At 26.3% G+C, this 19,828-nt stretch overlaps 1 protein-coding gene across 1 annotated transcript in view; it reads left to right on the top strand.

Moving 5' to 3' along the window:
• LOC126902194 (cubilin) overlaps positions 1–19,828 on the top strand; it is a 45,517-nt gene that overhangs the window by 9,351 nt on the left and 16,338 nt on the right. Inside the window, exons 16-35 of the mRNA XM_050679221.1 lie at positions 61–269; positions 357–516; positions 864–1,051; positions 1,235–1,409; positions 1,482–1,707; positions 3,503–3,633; positions 3,698–3,884; positions 6,620–6,780; positions 6,851–7,044; positions 8,346–8,502; positions 8,671–8,921; positions 9,179–9,538; positions 9,605–9,773; positions 10,161–10,498; positions 13,367–13,766; positions 13,914–14,246; positions 14,330–14,505; positions 14,568–14,781; positions 15,693–15,923; positions 19,488–19,649. Coding sequence (XP_050535178.1) covers positions 61–269; positions 357–516; positions 864–1,051; positions 1,235–1,409; positions 1,482–1,707; positions 3,503–3,633; positions 3,698–3,884; positions 6,620–6,780; positions 6,851–7,044; positions 8,346–8,502; positions 8,671–8,921; positions 9,179–9,538; positions 9,605–9,773; positions 10,161–10,498; positions 13,367–13,766; positions 13,914–14,246; positions 14,330–14,505; positions 14,568–14,781; positions 15,693–15,923; positions 19,488–19,649 — 4,422 coding nt within the window. The remainder of the gene's footprint in view (positions 1–60; positions 270–356; positions 517–863; positions 1,052–1,234; positions 1,410–1,481; positions 1,708–3,502; positions 3,634–3,697; positions 3,885–6,619; positions 6,781–6,850; positions 7,045–8,345; positions 8,503–8,670; positions 8,922–9,178; positions 9,539–9,604; positions 9,774–10,160; positions 10,499–13,366; positions 13,767–13,913; positions 14,247–14,329; positions 14,506–14,567; positions 14,782–15,692; positions 15,924–19,487; positions 19,650–19,828) is intronic.

Below are 19,828 nucleotides of genomic sequence, written 5' to 3'. Positions count from 1 at the left end.
ATGTATTAAAGTCTTAAAACAATATACTATTTTGATTTTTAACTTGAATGTTTTAATTAGGTATTCCAGGATGTGGAGGAATATATACAAGTCCTTCGGGGACAGTATCTTCTAATGTTTTATTGAGTGATAATAGTCGCAACACAAACAGTTTAAATTGTGAATGGCATATAAAATTGCCACAAAAACAAAAACAAAAGTTAAAACTCATGTTCATAAAACATTTTGTGATAGATATTTCTAAAGATTGTAAATCTAACTTTTTGCAAGTGAGAATTAAATGTTTTATTGAAATTTGATTTTTTTAAATTTATACTTATATTTATATTTATTTTATTAAAAAAATATTTTTTTAGATTCATGATGGTTCAAATTCAAAGGCACCTTTAATTAGTCGTTATTGTGGATCTACAAAATCTGAACAACCCATTATAATTAATAACAATGAAGTTACTATATTACTTAAAGCTGATCCATTAGCTATTATAGAGGGATTTGTTATTAAATATGAAACTAGTAATTAATAAAAAATCATAATTTAATATTTCATAATCAATGCTAATATTATATTGAAATAAAATATTTTATAATTTGCAAGAAGTAAAAAAGTTATATTAGATGTTCTTAGGTTTTAGTATAAAATATGATTGCATAATATTTTAATTTTATTCAATCTATAATTTATTGGTAATCTTTTTTTTTTTCTATTATTTAGTTTTTAATATTTTATATTTTTCAAATGAACTATTAAAAAATAAAGCAATTTTATTTAATGAACCTCAGAAATAATGGTTATGAGTTAAATTTTAAGTAGTTTGGGTTGAGTTAATTTTAAGATAATAATATTGACTTTACTTTTATAGTATGTGGAGGAATATTTACCGAAAAAACTGGAATCTTGGAGTCTCCATTTTATCCAAATCCTTATCCAAATGATAAAGTTTGTACTTATATAATTTCTCAACCTGTTGGTAAAGCTATAAGACTTACAATTTTATCAATGGACATTGAAGATGTGACATATCCTAACTGTACTTATGATTCATTAGAGGTATACTTTATATTTACTTGTCAAGGATAATAGGTTAAGTATGTTAAATGGTTGAACATGATACGCTCAGTCACTGGTTTTATACACAGTTACTGATGTTTTTGTTTACTGGATGTCATTTATTATCAATTATTCAGATAAATAAGTTTCTAAACAAGCATAGATATTATTTTTTTTTAATAGATTAGAGACGGAGATACGGAAAATTCGAATAGAATAGCAATGCTATGTGGCCATACTGATAAACTTCCTAAACTTCCCTTTATATCAACACATAACTTTATGATACTAAAATTTACAACAGATAGTTCCAATAATAACAAAGGCTTTCGGGCGAACTATACTACAATAGACATAAGTATTCTGACATTTCCATTTGTATAATACTTAATCTACAGTATAATTTGTTTAAATATTTTACAAAATATAGCTTGCGGAGGAATACTTAATGAACTTAATGGAATCATTCAAACACCTAAGCACCCAGAAAAATATCCACATAATCAAATGTGCAGATGGATAATTTCAGTAAACGAAACAAGTCAAGTACAAATCACATGGCTATCATTTTCACTTGAAAATCATAGAACTTGTAATAATGATTATGTTGAAGTTTATGATAATAGTATCGTTGGTAATTCATCGAGAATTGCAAGGTATTGAAGTATTCATAATACAATTTTTTATAACATAACATATAATATATGAAAATGTAATTAAGTATATAATAGTTTTCTGCGATTTTTATCTACTTAATTCTTATATTAACACACTTTTGTTTCAATGAAAAGTTCAAAAGATACTTTATTTTTTTATTATCCGTTTTTTTTTATGTCTATGCATATAATGTTTACCTGTCGTTATACTGATATTGTTGATTAATACATAAAAGAACCCAACATTTATTTAGTTGAAAATATTGTCCTCGAAAGTTAAATCAGTTACCTTGATTTTTTTTTTATAAAGGAAAATATCTGTTTTGTACGAGGAAGCTAGACCGTAGGACGGCTAGTTGTGCATCGCACTAGAATGCCGTTTTATCTTAAGCGTGTTTAAAAATCGCTTTTATAGAAGCGGGAGAGGGGCCACTTGGATGGATGACGGCTAACCGCACATCCAATAAGTAACGAGAGTACACAATAATTAAATAACAAATAACCACATATATTAGAAGTTCTTCAATGAGTATTTTAAATTTGAGGAGTAACGGAAGGGAATTAAATGCTAATGACCGGCGAAGCGGCATAAAACAAAATAATTAAACTCAATTAAACAAATAATAAATAACATTAAAAAATACTATAAAACTCAAATGAATAGATGAAGTTGTTGATAGTGATGAGTAGACTGTATGATATTTTGTGGTAGTGGTGCTGTATATCTGAATATCACTAGTCGGAGTGTAGATCCAGGCACGTAATGGAAGATGAAAACAGACAGCGGAAAAGTGACTACGGCAATGAAGTTATTTAGTAATAGTGGTGGTGGTGAAGGCACGAGAACTTTGAGCACAAGGGTGCAATAAACAAATAAAAGATTAATGGCGTACAATGGCCAAACAATACACCATTCATGCGCCTATGCTTGCTACAAAAAACCAAAAAGTCACTGACTTACGAAAGTGAACTGTACATGGAAGACAATTGATACGGAGGTCATCGATTTGCGGTGGTAGGTGGGCAAGGGGGTGAGTAAAGCAAAGACGCTAGAGATCAGCTGTCACACGATATAATATAATCAACGATGTTTGTGACAACTGGTCCACTAGGTCTTTACTAAAGGCGTTCACTACCAAATATCTTTTAAAATAGTTATATAAAAACGTACCGATTTTATCCGCAATCTAAAATTACTACAACTTAAAAAAAATATGAATCTAAACATAAACTTTATTATATATACTTAAGGAAATAATTTTCCTTTAAAAATTCAAAAATAATCGCAAGATAAATTGGAAACTAACTTGCCAATTTAAAAAAAAAATTAGTTAAATTATCGTTTAGGAATGATAAGTTTTTACTGACTAATAATTGATTTTTTAATAGATTGTTTTTTATAAATAAAGTAATCTTACATAAGTATAACAATTATCATTTTTATCTTTAAATAAAAACTAATTTAATTTTTAACTAATAAAACTAACTTCATTTAGTTCTTAAATGATTTTTTAATGTATTTATTAAAAAAAAAAATTAGATTTAAAATTGTTTAATTTTGAGGCTATAAATATTGGTTTTGCATTGAGTATAAATTTTTAATTAGCTATTTTATGAATACTAAGATTCTAAAATTCGACTAAATATTTACTTCTTATTTATTACCAACAAACATTTAAAAAAATATATTATATTAAATTACTGATTATCTATATAATGTTTGGTTTAAAAATAACACATACAAGTGTATATAGGCTTTACACTTATAGAATTTTTAATAATAATTTTTTTTTAGGTTTTGTGGAAGTAAATTACCACCAGTATTGACTTCAATTAGTAATAGAGTTACAATTGTATTTAAAACTGATCAATCAGTAGCTCATGATGGGTTTATGCTAAGTTATATTTCCCTTAATAAAGCACAAGGTAATACTTATTTGTTTAAAAGTATTTTAATTTAAAATTTATATATACAATTTTTTTTATGCAGCATGTGGTGGCAATTACTTTACTTCAGAAGGATTTTTGAAATCTCCAAATTATCCAGACATCTACCCAAATCATAAAGATTGTAGTTGGGTTATAACTGTTCCAGTAACTAATCAAATTGAATTGAGTGTAAATAATTTCACCTTAGAAGAAAGTACAGAATGTCGCTTTGATTATTTAGAAATAAGGTTCGACAATTTTTGAAAAAATATAATTTTAACATAGTTTTTTATTTATGAAGTTAATAGTTTAAATACAGGATATGTTTTCAATATGTAATACAATAGATATTAATTTATTATACGTTAATTTCATTTTAATAGAAACAAGATGAATTAATTATAAATCACAGTTTTATTTAAACAATCAAAGCAAATTAAGATGTTTTGACCTATAATAATTTCACCAGCCGCAAGCGATAAACCAACAAATGGTTTTTTATCATTCTATTATATATTTTTTGGTCTTAAGCTCATAAATTATTTTCTTATTTTTATATCAGCTTTAAATCCCCTTCTTTGAAGTTTCCATGATTAAATTCTACAGGCTGACTGACCCCAAGTAGATGGAATTACGGCGAGAAAAAAGAAGAAGAGGGTGATACGCTACATTTATTATCAATGGTAGTAAGGCACATTGTTGTGAGTTTAGAAATACACCAAATGGCAAATAGAAAGTATATCTATTGATAGCCATAATTCACCATAAACACTCCGTGACTGTGATAACGACGTTATAAAAAACTAATTAGCAACCTGTATTTGTAATCCCTCGTGTATTATACATGAACTATCCATCTATATTAAATCAACATTTTGAACCTTTTAATGTTCATATCTAATAAACGAATAAAGTTATATTAAAAATTCAAATTTCATTTATTAACAAATTAAAAACTCAAACATTTCATTAAATTCAAAATATGTATTTCCATAAAAAAAATAAAGTTGACACCCTTACAAGGTACAAGGGATGAACTCAAAAAGTATTACATAGTTAATAATTTAAGAAATATGCGTAAAAAATAAAAAATAAAAAACCCAGCACAGGGGGTTGCGGCACAATGGTAACGTGGCGTAATTGGATCAAGTATAATGATATCTGACAATGATTAAAATCACTATAAAAAAAAAAAACGCTTCAATGCAAATCTTTAGATAGTGTTTTATTTTAAAAAATTGATGGATTATTCCAAAAGCTACATGATCTGCTAGTTCCTTATTAATATCCTGATTAAGATGTATGTCAAATAAAAAAGGGATATAAATATTATTTCTCATAAAAAAATTGTGTTTACTTTTCAATAAATTATAGCATTATAAAGTTAAAATTGTAAAAAATAAAATCGAGAATTTTCACACAAAAATAGCATTTGGTAGCCATTTTCACCGTGAAGACAAAATAAAGTCCGAAATTTTTTTTCCACAATAACGAACATTACATTAGCTTTAATTAAATATATATATATAAGTGTCAGACTTTCCGGAACACTTTCAAAATTTAAGTTGAAAAAGTACATTTTTTGTGAAAAAGTTGTCATTTTAAATCCCCTCCTGTAGGCAGGTAAAAAGTCAGATTTATAAAAAAAATATACCAAATGAAAGGTAATGATATCATGCATCTATAAAAAAAAAGAATTATATTGATCCATACATCTTTCAAAAAGTTATAGCATTATAAAATTAAAAATATAAAAAATAATTTTTTTACAAAAATCTTATTTTAGCTTCGATACAAAGCTGAGAAGGTATTGGTTTTACTAAGATGTATTAATTAATTAATTTTTATTTTTTTTGTGTCTGTTTCAGCTCTCACCGAACCGATTTCTTTCAATGATACGTTAAAAGATCATAAATCGTATTTAGTCCAAGACATTACCCTCAAAAATTGAAAAAATTTCCTAGTAAATGGGGGAAACCTTCAAAAAAATTACAAATTTAAAAATCGCTAATTTTTTCAATTTTTTTTACTAAAAACTGCCATAACTTTATTAAAAATGAACATATCAATATAAATTTTCTTTTTATACATGCTTGATGTCTTTACCTATCATTTGGTATATTTTTTTTATAATTTTAACCCTTAATCTGCCCACAGGGGAGGATTTAAAAAGACAACTTTTTCAACTTAACTTTTGAAAGTGTTCCGGAAATACTGACACTTTTATATATATCTTAAATTAAAGCTAATATAATATACTTTGTTATGAAAAAAAAAATGTGGACTTTATTTTTTTTTCATGGTGAAAACAGTCATCAAAGTTAATAAAAAAAATACGACTTTTGTAAAAAAATTCTTTTTCATATTTTTAACTTTATAACGCTATAAATGATGAGCCTTTCTCACCGTGAATATAAAATAAAGTACGAAAATTTTTTTTTTTTTCATGATAAAGTATTTTACATTAACTTTAATTTAAAATATATATAAAAGTGTAAGACTTTCCGGAACATTTTCAAAAGTCAAGTTGAAAAAATTAATTTTTTGTGAAAATGTTGTCATTTTAATCTTCCCCTGTGGGCAGGTAAAGGGTCAGATATATAAAAAAAATATACCAAATGAAAGGTAATGATATCATGCATCTATATAAGATTGATTTGGTTATTTTTAAAAAATGTATGGCAATTTTAAGTAAAAAAAATTGAAAAAATTTCGAAAATTAGCGAGTATTAAATTTGTAATTTTTTTGGAGGTTTCCCCCATTTACGGGAACGAGAGAAATTTTTTCAATTTTTGAGGGTAATGTCTTCGACTAGATACAATTTGTGATCTTTTGACGTATCATTGAAAGAAATCGGTTCGGTAAGATCTGAGAAAAAGTGGTAACAGACACAAAAAAAACAAATCATAGTAAATCCAATATCTTCTCAGCTTCGCATCGAAGCTAAAATTACCCTGTATATTAATTTATTTCATAATATAGAAATGGAGGATATGCAACATCACCTTTGATAGGAAAGTTTTGTGGATCAAAAATACTACCAATAATATCATCGATGGGAAATTCTTTGTTTATTCGATTTGTTTCGGATGCATCTAAATCAAGGAAAGGATTTTCGATACACTGGTATGCCACAGCAAAAGGTAATATTGTCATATAATTTTCTAGTAAAATATTTAAAAAAAAGTTATAATAATATGGTATATATTCAAGGTTGTGGTGGAACATTGAATTCTGGTATAGGTCATATTGTTTCACCAAATTATCCCTTGCCAGTTCAAGAAACTTTAGAATGTTTCTATAAAATAGTTGTTACTCAAGGTAGTCAAATTAAATTAACTATAGTGGATCTTGAGTTAACAGCTAGTGGATTTTCTGGATCTTCATGTCGAGATGACTATCTTGAAGTAAGAATTCATAATAATTCTTTTAAAATTTGGTTATAATATTATTTAATGATTATAATTTAACAAAAAACTATTAAGAAATAACTATATTTTGAATTTCTTTGATAATATTAATGTTAATATTTACATTAAAATATATATTAATCCATAAAATAAAACATAAATATCAATATATCGGATGTATCTCATATTTTTCGATAAATTTTAATAAAATCATAAAACTATATGAAAAAGTGTTTTACATATTTCCGATAAAGAAGAAAGGACATTTGAGTTTTTTCGAAAATTACCATAATTTACTTAATTTCGTCCGTTTCATGCTTAGTGTCCTACTTTTGGTGTGATGAATTTGTATACACATTTTATAACAATTCTCGTAAATCGAATTGTTTTTTTCTTTGCATTTTTAATAGTTCTATTACAATAATAATATTTATTTCATAGCTCATAATATGATAGATTTATTTATCTTATTTTTTATTAATAATCAAGTCACTATTTTTATGCAAAATGAACCACTGTAACCAAATTATAGCAATTCAAATAATTAGAAAATCGGATGTATATTATACGTATAACGTATTACTACTCTTTTAATATTTATCAAGTTTTTATTCAGCTAGAACAAAAAAACAATTAAATTTTTTATCAGAATCAAAATGATATATTTAACATACATTTCCATGTATACTTTTATTAAGTATAAAGGAAAATGTATGAAATCTTTGATTATTATTTTTTTTGTTATTAATCAATTTTGAAACTATACTTCAATTAGATATAGTCTATTAAATTTCTTCTTCTTCTTTTTCCTCGCCTTAATCCCAACTACTTGGGGTCGGCCACCCTTATCCTAAACTTCCACTTGACACGATCTCCCACATCCTCTACGCTCACATCAGATGTCCTCATATCGCATTCAATAAAATCTCTTCATCTCTTTTTTGGTCTTTCTCTATCTTTTCTTCCTTCAACATTAATTTCTACAACTGTTCTTACGGCTTCCAATTCTTCTCTTCTCATAACTTGACCAAACCATCTAAATTTATTTTCTCTTATCTTATCCACGATTGACGCTACACCTATACTCCCTCTTATATGCTCATTTCTTATCTTATCTTCTCTAGTCACTCCACTCATCCATCTAGGTATTATCATCTCTGCTACACTTATTCTTTGCTCTACAAGTCTATTGAAATAGTTTTTAAATAAATGTTGTATATAATCTAACCAATATATATTTATATTATATATATATCCTAAATGAAGCGTGACAATGTTTGTTATACAAATTTTTATAGTTTTTTGACGGTGGAAATACAGCAAGCAAGTCATTGGGTACTTTTTGTGCCGATGTTCATTCATCTTTTGTGCATTCATCATCAAATCAAATGTATATTAAGTTTAGAAGTAGTGGACTATCTAGAGGAAGAGGATTTTCATTAAAGTATGCTACAGGTAATATATAATTATCAGTGTTAGTTATTAATATTGGATATGTATTAATATAGGAACGTATATTTAATTTTTTCAATTTATATAACTTTCTATATTATATAAAAAATGAATATATTTCTTATAGGTACACTAAACAATCGATTTTATAAAAATTGATTTTAATTTCAGATTGTAACGTAACACTAAAAAATTACCAAGGAGCAATAGAAATCACAAAACAAGAAACTGCTTTAACTAATAGATGTGATTGGACAATAATTGCTCCTAAAGGAAGTAAAGTAAACATAACTTTTACTTCATTTAAGATATCTACAATACGGGATAGAATACCTTCAACTCTGGGATATTCTGATAGTCGTTGGGTCATGCCTAGGTTGCAAACAGATAACAATGCTTCTTGCAATGCAACAAAATTTTCAGTAAGACATTTAACACAACTTAATAGCAAAATAAAATTTAATTACGCAATATATAGTAAATTTCTTAAATTATTTATTATAATTTTGGCAACTAATTAGTTACACGATTATTATTAGCAATACTGATTATTTACTACTTTTTATTCCTATATAAGTTTTTATAGTTATTTGTTAAAAGAAATGAAATATATTTTATAATATAAATATTAAACTAAAACAGAATACTTATTTTTTTCTATTCATCTTTTTTAATTTAGATATCTGAAGGAGACAATATAGATGAAATTAGTACTATATTATGGAAATACTGTAAGAATGATCCTCCCCTGATTATTTCATCAACAATGAATATCATAAAAATCAGTTACAACTTTCCCTTAAAATTGTCTTTTTGGGACAAATCTGATAATTTCCGTTTAGAGTGGATAACAGATGGATGTGGTGGTATATTAAATCGACCATATGGAAAATTTTCTTCTCCTGGCTACCCTGGAATATATCCTAATAGTGTGTCGTGTGAATGGAAAATAGTAGTTGAACACGGAAAGACAGTCATGGTGACTGTGAATGACTTTTGGTTTGAATCGTCAGATAAATGTATCTTTGATTATTTAGCAGTAAATATAAAAACTCATTTAATATTAAAGTTATGATACATAATAAAAATATATGAAATATTTTAGATATATAGTGGGGAAGACGATTCAGGTCACGAGTTAGTTCGGATTTGTCATAAACAGATTGATCCCGTAAAAGTCACTTCTGGAGGAAATATAGCATTCGTGGAATTTGTGTCCGATGGTGGAATTCAAAGAAAAGGATTCACAGCGTCATATACTTCTGTAGATTCAAGTAAATTGAAATTTAATCGCATCAAATATTTAATTAGGTTTACTAAAAAGTTCGTTTTAGTTTTAGCGTTAAAATTTTATTTTCTAAACATTTGACTTTTAAAATGATAATTTAACATTAAACTTTTCAGTGTTATTAATAAAATAAAATTATAATATTTAAAATTAGTGTAATATAACTGTTTTAAATTATTTAAATTTGCACAAAAATTAATTTTTTAGATATTTAATTATAATTTTCAATGCATGCTATTATTATATTTGATAGTTCTATGAAAATGTTTATTTTTTACTGCCTGTTTTACATTTCAGCACTTCAACAAATTGTATTATCTTACTTGAATAATTTTTTTATAATAAAATAATTAAATACAAATTAATATTTTAGAATGTGGTGGAACATTTACAGCACCCCAAGGTGTAATTCATACATCAAATTATCCACAAAACTATGATTCTAATAGCTCTTGCATGTGGTATATTGAAGTAGCTGAAACTCATTTAGTTAACCTTACATTTGTTGACTTTAATACGCGCAGTAATCCTCGATTAGGAAATGACAAAGTTCTCGTTTATGATAATGATATCCAGGGACAATTGCTTCTCAACCATTCAGGAAATACTATACCTCCGTCGATTGTTTCCATATCCAATAAACTGTTGGTGTCGTTTGAAGTTGGAAAAGGTGATTTGCGAGCTAAAGGATTTAAAGCGATTTATAAAACAGTAAGTGCATTTATCAAAATTATAATTAATTATTATTAAGCTATTTATACTTTTATAAGATACTATAAAATGCACTTTATTATAATTAAATGAATGACTCAGTTATAAATTGGAATTATACAAATAATGTCAATAATAAATAACTATTAAATATTATTTGTCACTTTTGTCAAAAATACTTTACGAAAAAAAATTTTAAATCCAATATTTACATTCTTTGAAATTCTTAATGAATATTAATATTATGATAAATAGTTAAGTTCAGCAGATATTTTGAAATATACTGTATATTAAAGCTTAAAAGTATCTTGAATAAACAAAAATAAATACGTTTCATTAAACAACATAAATACAAAAAAGCAATATCAATTTTTTATGTTTCACGTTTTTTGGTTTCAAACGTTATTGATTTTTAATATTTCACAATATTAAAAAATTATTGATAATTTAATAAAATTCTAGTGGCAACAATAATCTTTATTTCAAAAGCGATAATATATTATTATCGCTTATTTAGATAACCAGCGTGCTGCGGCGAGAACAATTTTTCTTGTTAACTACCATAATAAATAAAATATTTTTTTCACTTTTTCTCAGTTCTCACTGAACCGATTTTTCTCAACGATACGTCCAAAAGATCACAAATTACCCTTAAAAAATAAAAAAAATTCCCTCGTCTCCCGTAAATGGGGGAAATTTCCAAAAAAATTAAAATTTTTAAAATCGGTAAATTTCGTCATTTTTTTTAACTTTTTTTCTTAAAACTACAATAACTTTTTTAAAAATTAACAAATCAACCTAACTTTTTTTATATCAAAATCCTAGATTTTTACCTTTCATTTAATATCATTTTTTTGAAAATCTAACCTTTAACCTGCTCACTGAGGGGGATTTAAAATAGCAACTTTTTTACTAAAACTAACTTCTTCGACTTAATTTTTAAAAATGTTCCGGAAATACTGCGTTTTCTAAACATACATCAAATTAAATGTACTATAAAATGAAAAATAAAAATTTGTCCCGACACCTTATCTTGTACGTGCAAACGGCTGCTGTATTTTAAAAAATGCTATTGTTGTGTTAAAATTTTCGATTTCAACTTTAAATTGCTATAACTTTTCGAAAAATGTATGTATCAACACAAATTGCTTTTTTCTAAATACATTTATTCAGTTTTATTTAATGTTAAATTAAAGCTTTTATTATATACCTTACTATGAAAAAAAAAAAAAATTCGAAATATGGATTTTCTTCTTGATGAAAATGGCTACCGTTTTAAAAAATATGCTATTTTTGTGTTAAAATACTAGGTTTTGTATTTTATTTTAATTTTAAATATCTTACAAAGAGAATACATTAACTTTCATGAACATTATATAATTTAATTGCACATAGAAAAAAAGGTCATAAGATATAAGAAATTAAACTTATTTAAATTATACTTTTTTAAAGTCGAAAATGTAGTTTTTAAATTTGAGATAGCTTAAATTACCAATTTTATCATGTGACGAAAGCAATGAACAGTTGCCGAATCGGTAACTCTTGTGTCTTTCATTCTTAGGGTCTAGGATCATATCCGCCTGTGGCAATTAATATTTTGCATTTTTTTTGAGTTAGAAAAAAATGTTAAAATCATTTGATTTTTATCTCATTTAGATTCAATAACTTCAATAAATATCAAGGATCCCATCACTATAGTCTCCCCATGTGAGAATAAATTTTTTATTCATGTTAACATTATTTTACTATGTGGTTTTTTTTGTGGCTACGATTTATTTTGCCAACCTTCACTAGACCTACTTTTTTCAACGATACGCCAAATGATTACAATTCGTATTAGTTGAAGATATTACCCTTAGAAAATGAAAAAAAATTCCTTATTCAAATAAAATGTAGCTTAACCAGCTTTTTCCATACAAACAATTAAAATCATTCATTTCTAATATTTTTAAACTATTTATTGTTGAATTAGATTTGATATGATAAAAGTATTCAACTACAAAAGTAAATAATTTTATTTTGAAATGTATTAATTTTTTAACTCTATTTGTGTGTGCTACTACTAGTCTTTAACATTCCAAATTTTTTCGTAACATGTTGCTATATAAATCATAAATCTAAAAAAAATGATTTATAATTTCACCTGAATTTAACAATGGATGAAATAAAAAATTTACTGTAAATAGTAAATTTAAAATTTCCTGAATGCATATTAATCTTAACAATGCCATTTTTTTCTATTTAATAATTACAATTTCAAACTTGCAAGTTGAGCTAAAAGTTATGGTAATAAATTCATTTTTTATTAAAACTTCAATTTAAAGGACAAAAAAAGTAGGTTAAAAATGATTACTTTTAACATATTAAAAATCTAAATCAATAATAATTTGAAAACAATTATAAAAATTATATAATATATAATTAAAAGAATTACTAATCTAAGTATAATTAAGGAAATAGAAGTTGATGTTGCTTTTGTAATTATCCACCAATTTCTTAGAATTAAACATAATCTACAGATTTGTATCGAAGCGTTTCTTATGATAGTGATTTTAATCATTGTCAGATTAAATCTATACTGGATCTAACTATGCCACGTCCCAACTGTGCCGCGATCCCACTGTGCTGGGATTTTTTGTTAGAAAAGGATCATGTCCTTCTAGGAATATAATGTATAATGGAACAAATAAATATAAACCACTCCTATAAATAGAAATGATGATTATTTGAAAGAAATAATAAGATACCATTATTACCAGATATAATCGAACAGGATATCTTAGTGTTATCCCATATGAATAGTGGTGACGATTATATTACAACAAAATACTAATTATAGTTTTATTTTTTTTTTATATTGAAATTTAGGCGTGTGGAGCAAAAATTATTACAAATGACACTGGAATTATTACAAATCATGCGTCACTTGCGGCAGTTGAATCTTTGAATTGCTCGTGGACAATTATATCAGGAATTCCTCAGTCAAAGGTTACATTAATACTTACAGAAATCGATTTTACTCCATACCAAACTTCTCAATTAGATAATGTCAGCAATCAAACAGATGAATGTTCCAATATATTATATACATCATCTATTCGAGTTTTAGATGGCCAGGATTCTGATGCTCCAGAATTAATACATCTTTGCAAATCATTTCCTCTTCCACCACCAATAATAAGTAATAGTCCAGCAATTCGAATAATATTTAACGAAGTAATGAGTGGATTAGATTCATTTACTGCTACATACTCTGTCAGATCTATAGGTGATTGATTTTCTTTATTTTATATATACAATGTTCCTTTATTTAAATTATTTACTAAAATATTATTTATTAATTATTATGCTATAATTTAATAAAATACTATGTTTAATTCCGGAATTAAATAAATTAAATTTTTGTAAACTTTAGTATGTGGAGGAATTTATGATTTAATTAAGGGAACTATTTCATCACCAAATTATCCAAACGGCTATCCTCAAGATTCTGAGTGTATTTGGGAATTGAAAGCATCTTTGGGGAACCGATTAATTCTAAATTTTATTGACTTTGACTTGGAACCTGATGAGTATTGTAACGAAGATTACGTAGAAGTGAGAGAGTCTAACTCCATAGGTCCTCTTATTGGCGTATATTGTGGAAAGGGAATACCGTCTAACTTAACATCGGGTTTATCTCTTTGGGTTAAGTTTCGTTCCAGTAATATTGGTACTGCAAAAGGATTTACCGCCAATTTTAAATACGGTAGATATACTAATAATAATTTTATGTTATCTGAAACATTATATTTAATCTAATCTATAATAATTTATGAATTTCCATTACAGCTACTCATAATAATTTATATGCACAGTCTGGTACAGTTTCAAGTCCTGGTTATCCGAATACTTTAAAAGACTATTCACATTATTCTTGGAGAATAACTGTTGAGACAGAAAAGCGAATTCAAATTTTAATTAAAGAATATATATTTTCAACTGGAAATTATTATCAGCATTTAGAAGTAAAAATTAACTTTGGTTGATATTGGTTAAAAGTAAATAATGCTTTGTTTTTTTTACTAAGATTTATGATGGTTATGATGAGAATTCAGTAAACTTACTGACAGACAGAGATTTTATGCCAACAGAACCAATAATAACGAGTGATAATGTTGTATATATTAAATATTATAGTGAACCAAGAACAGATTACTTCAATAATGTTGTATTTTTGATAGATTGGACACAAATAGATAAACCTACAATTAAGTATATGTATCCTTCAATTGAATTTAAACGTAAGTATACTACACTTTTGGGTTGAATTTATTAAAGAGAATACAAAGAATTTATTTAAAAATATTAAAAATTCTATTGATCTTAAAAGGATTATAATTATAATATTTTACAGATTATTCTTCTTTTTCTTCTTTTTCCTCGCCTTAATTCCAACTACTTGAGATCGGTCATCCATATCCTAAACTTTCACTTGACAAGAACTCTCGCATTATCTACGCTCACATCAGCCGTCCTCATATCGCAATCAATTACATCCCTCATCTCTTTTGGTTTTCGTCTACCTCTTCTTCGTTCAGCATTAATTTCTATAACTGTTCTTACAGCTTCCGATTCCTCTCTCCTCATAACATGATAATTTTAAAGATTATTATTAATAAATATTTAATGTATATGTTATAGCATTTAAAATAATCATACTAAAAGTATAAATAAATTAAAATTTAAGCATGCTGAAAAATATACACATTTGTATATTGTAATTAAATTAGTCATATTAAACTAATCAATTTTAAATAAGTAATTACAAGAAAATATGTTGTTTCTAATAAAATTTATATTAACAAATTTACTTAATATAAAATAGATTACTGTATATTAAGAAAATTATGTGATTTATTAAGAATTCTACCTAGGATTTTTTCGTTAAATAACTTTTTTTCATAAAAACGAACCGAATAAAGTTTTAGTTATTTTTATGAACCTTGAATTAATTATGATTTATGAATAATAATTGAATTTAAAAAAAAATTATGTCTGAATTTTATTAAAAGATGACTTACGGTATTTTAATAGGAACCTGTAATTAATATCTGTCACCAGACTGATTACAATTTTATTATTTTTATTAATTTGTCGTTAAATGTGTTCTATTATTGTTTTAATAAATTACTATCTTTGTTATTGATTTTAGGGAATATTTCTGAGTATGATATATATTTGTCAAACAATGCCAACTCTACAGCTATAATAACTAGTCCAGGCTATCCTAATGGTTATGCACCTAATCTTAATGTCACATGGACTATTCATACCGATCCATTAAATCATATAGAAATTGATTTTATCAGTATTGACTTGTTTTCCACTCTCTTTACAGTTAATTATTACTCATGTTATAAAGATTACGTGAATATTGAAACAAGTACGTTAAATTAATTTTGAAACTTAATTTTTAGCTTCGATGCAAAGCTGAGAAGGTATTAATTTAACTGTGATGTTTTTTTTTATCTGTACCACTTTTTCTCAGCTCTCACTGAACAAGAATATAATATTATTTTCTTAATATAATATTCTACATTTTTTAACATTATGTTGCTCTAACTTTTTAAAATATACATGAATCAATTCTATTCTTTAATGATAAATACTTTATATACTAAATACTTTAAATACTTTATAAACTTTTATGGATTGTCATATTATTTGAAAAGCTTGAGGATTTATCCATGTTTGCAGTTGATTGCTGACTTTTCGGACTCATTGCAGAGTCCATCTTCGGAGCGATAGTTACTGCTCGGTGGCTGAAACTATACTGGCAGCTTATCTTGTTATCAGTCTGTTTTTATACGTTGGTTATTTATCATATCAGTTGTTTACCGTATCGGTTGTTTATCATATCTGTTTATGTACAAATGTACAAAGAGGCAATAGAAATCGAAAAATGTCCAGAGAATTTCAACAGAGAAGACGGATGGAAAATAAGCAAAACTTGGTTACCCATCATACACCAGACAAAAAGAAAATTAACTAACAACACTGAAAACAGTTCAATACAAGAAAAAGTTACTATCAACGTAATGGAAAACTGTCCGTGCAGAAAAGGAAGACCAAAATGCCAAGAATGTCAAAAACAACAACAATAATCAAAAACAAAGTCGTCAACAAAAACAAGATACCGTAAACAACATAAGTCATAAACAACCAACGTATAAAAACAGACTGATAACAAGATAAGCCGCCAGTATAGTTTCAGCCCCCGAGCAGTAACTATCGCTCCGAAGATGGACTCTGCAATGAGTCCTAAACGTCAGCAATCAACTGCAAACATAGATAAATCCTCAACCTTTTCAAATTACTTTATATATACCTTTTTTATTCGACATACTTTTTTTTTTAAATCGGACCATTTCCCTTTACACAGGAGGGGTGCAAACAGTTAAAAATGCGTATAGAAAGTAGAACTTTTTCAACTTAACTTTTGAAAATGTTCCGGAAATACTGACACTTTTATATATATATTAAATTAAAGCCTATATAATATACTTTATTTTGAAAAAAAAAAAATTTGACCTTTGGACTTGTCTTCTTAGTGAAAACAGACATCAAAGTTATAGAAAAACCGTACCCGTACATGCGTGCGTGGCATCAATTATATATATATAAACAAATTTTTCTTTTGACTGATCAATACCGCCCGCGTGTAATGCACCTTACGTATATATATTTATATATTCCTACCGCCGCTGCCGCCGTTTATACCTTAGGTATAACGTTCCCCCACCCCACAAAACAAGGCTATACCTCGTGCATGATACGTTTACGTACTTAAGTTGCTTTACATGTATATATATATAGTATGTATATATACTATATATATATATATATATATAGTGTATTCATTCCGATTACGGGGGATGATTTCCGTATCGTCATTTTTCATCACTACCTCCACGTTGCGCGCCTGCTGCTTTCCTTGGGTGTGGTAGCCGTTTCTCAGACTTCCCCCCGAAATCGAACCCTGATTTCCCGTTACCCGTTACAACCATGATATTAATAGTAACTACTATCATAACATCAAACTAAAAAGTTAAAAATAATTTTTAAAAATACCTGACGAAGGGAGTACACTGATTTTCATAAATATTATAAAAATCAAATTGATATAGCATAGAAAGTTAAACTTATTAAAATTTTTTTTGCTTTTTTTAAGTCGAGAAAAATAGCTTTGAAATTTGAACTAGCTTAAATTGCCATTTTTTTTAGTCGACGGAAGTGACCTACGGTTGTCGAGTCGGTAAAACTTGTGTTTTACGCGCTTGAGGTACAAGTTTCCAACCCGCGTATTGCAAGGAATCTTTTGCATTTTTTTCTTAATTCTTTTTAAGTTAGAATAAATTTTCAACTCCTTTGATTTTTATCTCATTTAGATTCAATAACTTCAATAAAGATCAAGGATCCCATCACTGTAGCCGTACCTCGCGAGAAGTAATTTCTTATTCATATTAAAATTATTTTACTATATTTTAGGTTTTAGCTTCGATGTAAAGCTGAGAAGGTATTTTTTTGTGACTATCATTTATTTTCTCTGCTCCAACTTGACCTACTTTTTTCAACGATATGTCAAATGATTACAATTAATTGAAGATTTACCCTCAATAATTGAAAAAAAATTCTAATCTATCTATTAAACAGTTACTTGTCCCATGTTCTCCATACAGACAATTAAAATCATTCATTTCTAATGTTTTAAAATTATTAATTGACGAATAAAGTTTGATATGATAGGTTTCAACTTCAAAATTAAATCATTTTACTTTGTAATTTAATAATTTTTTTACTGTATTTGTGTGTGTTACTACTAGACTATAATATTCCAAATTTTTTGGTAACGTGTTGCTATATAAATCATTTATTAAAAAAAATTGTTAGTTTCTCCTGAACTAATAATGGATTTTTACAATTATAATCAAATTTTATAATACGCTCATTGAGTTAATTTTTTTAACAACTTTGTTTTGATTGATTCTTTTAGTTAAAGTAAATCATTAAAATTAATTAACTTCTGAATATTTTAATTGTAGAATCATTTTTAACACCAAAAGTTACTAAGAAATGATTACTATTATTTCTATTTCAGTTATCTAAAATGCAAAAAAATATTGAGCTTTTCTGATCAATTTATTATAAATAGTAATTATAATATTTTCTGACTGCATATTAATCTTAATGATACAATTTTTTTAATTCTCATACAATTTTTTATTTAATGATGTCAATTTATACTGTGAATAAAGTGATTATGTCATGGGTTCGCCTTTAAATTCAATGATTTACTTATAGTCACCTAGGTGGTGGCGTGTTGTGCTTCAGTGTATCAATCAATCACTGCCATAGCTCTAATGTGTCAGCTGCATGTTTCTGTTAGTCCTCGGATGAATGATCATACAGAAACTGTAACAGTAACAATCACTTTACCATTATACTGACTCCTCAACTATAATGAGGTTGCGTCAGGAAGACATACAGAGTAAAAAACTGTTAAATTGTAAGGTAGAGCCGTCACCAAATAGTAAGGATAGAGACTAAGAAAATATTGACATATAGTCTTCAAATTTAAAAAAAAATGTTATTATTTAACTGTGTTTTACATTTTTATTTGTGCGTTATAACATTGTGTATGACATCTATAGAATTATTAGATTTAGAAATTATAACTTAAAGTTTAAAGTATCTTTAAAGTTATGTGGTTAAAAAAAATAGTTTTCAATAATATAATTAAAATTCAACAAAAACAGTTAGATAAAATTTTTTTTTGGTTGATATGTTCCTTTGATTCTAAGGCAACGAAATGTTTCATTGCATACGAACTAAATTTTAGTCTCTATATCTGTTTATAAAAAATTGTATTGTTAGAGTCTAATAAATTTTTTTAATTTAATTAATTTTGTCGACTTTTGTTATATAATTGTTTTAATTTCTAATATAGTTAATGAAGAAACTGGAAAAATGAAAACATTAGATAGGATATGCAAAAACAAAAGTCCAGGAGCGGCTGATTCAATTATTATTGGAAGTAATATAGTTAAACTTACATTTATTTCGGATATGGCCTTAAATGGAAGTGGTTTTAAAGCTCAAGCAGGAATTAGTAAGATTTTTTAAATTATAGTGTTAAACAAAGTAATTCAAATTTGACTAAATACTAGAAGAAAATTAACATAGATACGTTATTAACACTATTAATTTTTATTAGTCTAAATTTTGTCAACAATTAGTTTTTACTTGTATTTTCTTTTTAGTTATATCTTAAATATCATTACCCCCATG

The sequence above is a fragment of the Daktulosphaira vitifoliae genome, unplaced genomic scaffold, assembly GCF_025091365.1.
Source record: "Daktulosphaira vitifoliae isolate Bord-2020 unplaced genomic scaffold, ASM2509136v1 Scaffold_3, whole genome shotgun sequence".
In the NCBI taxonomy this organism is placed as follows: Eukaryota; Metazoa; Arthropoda; class Insecta; order Hemiptera; family Phylloxeridae; genus Daktulosphaira; species Daktulosphaira vitifoliae.
This window is presented reverse-complemented; position numbering and strand designations above follow the sequence as displayed.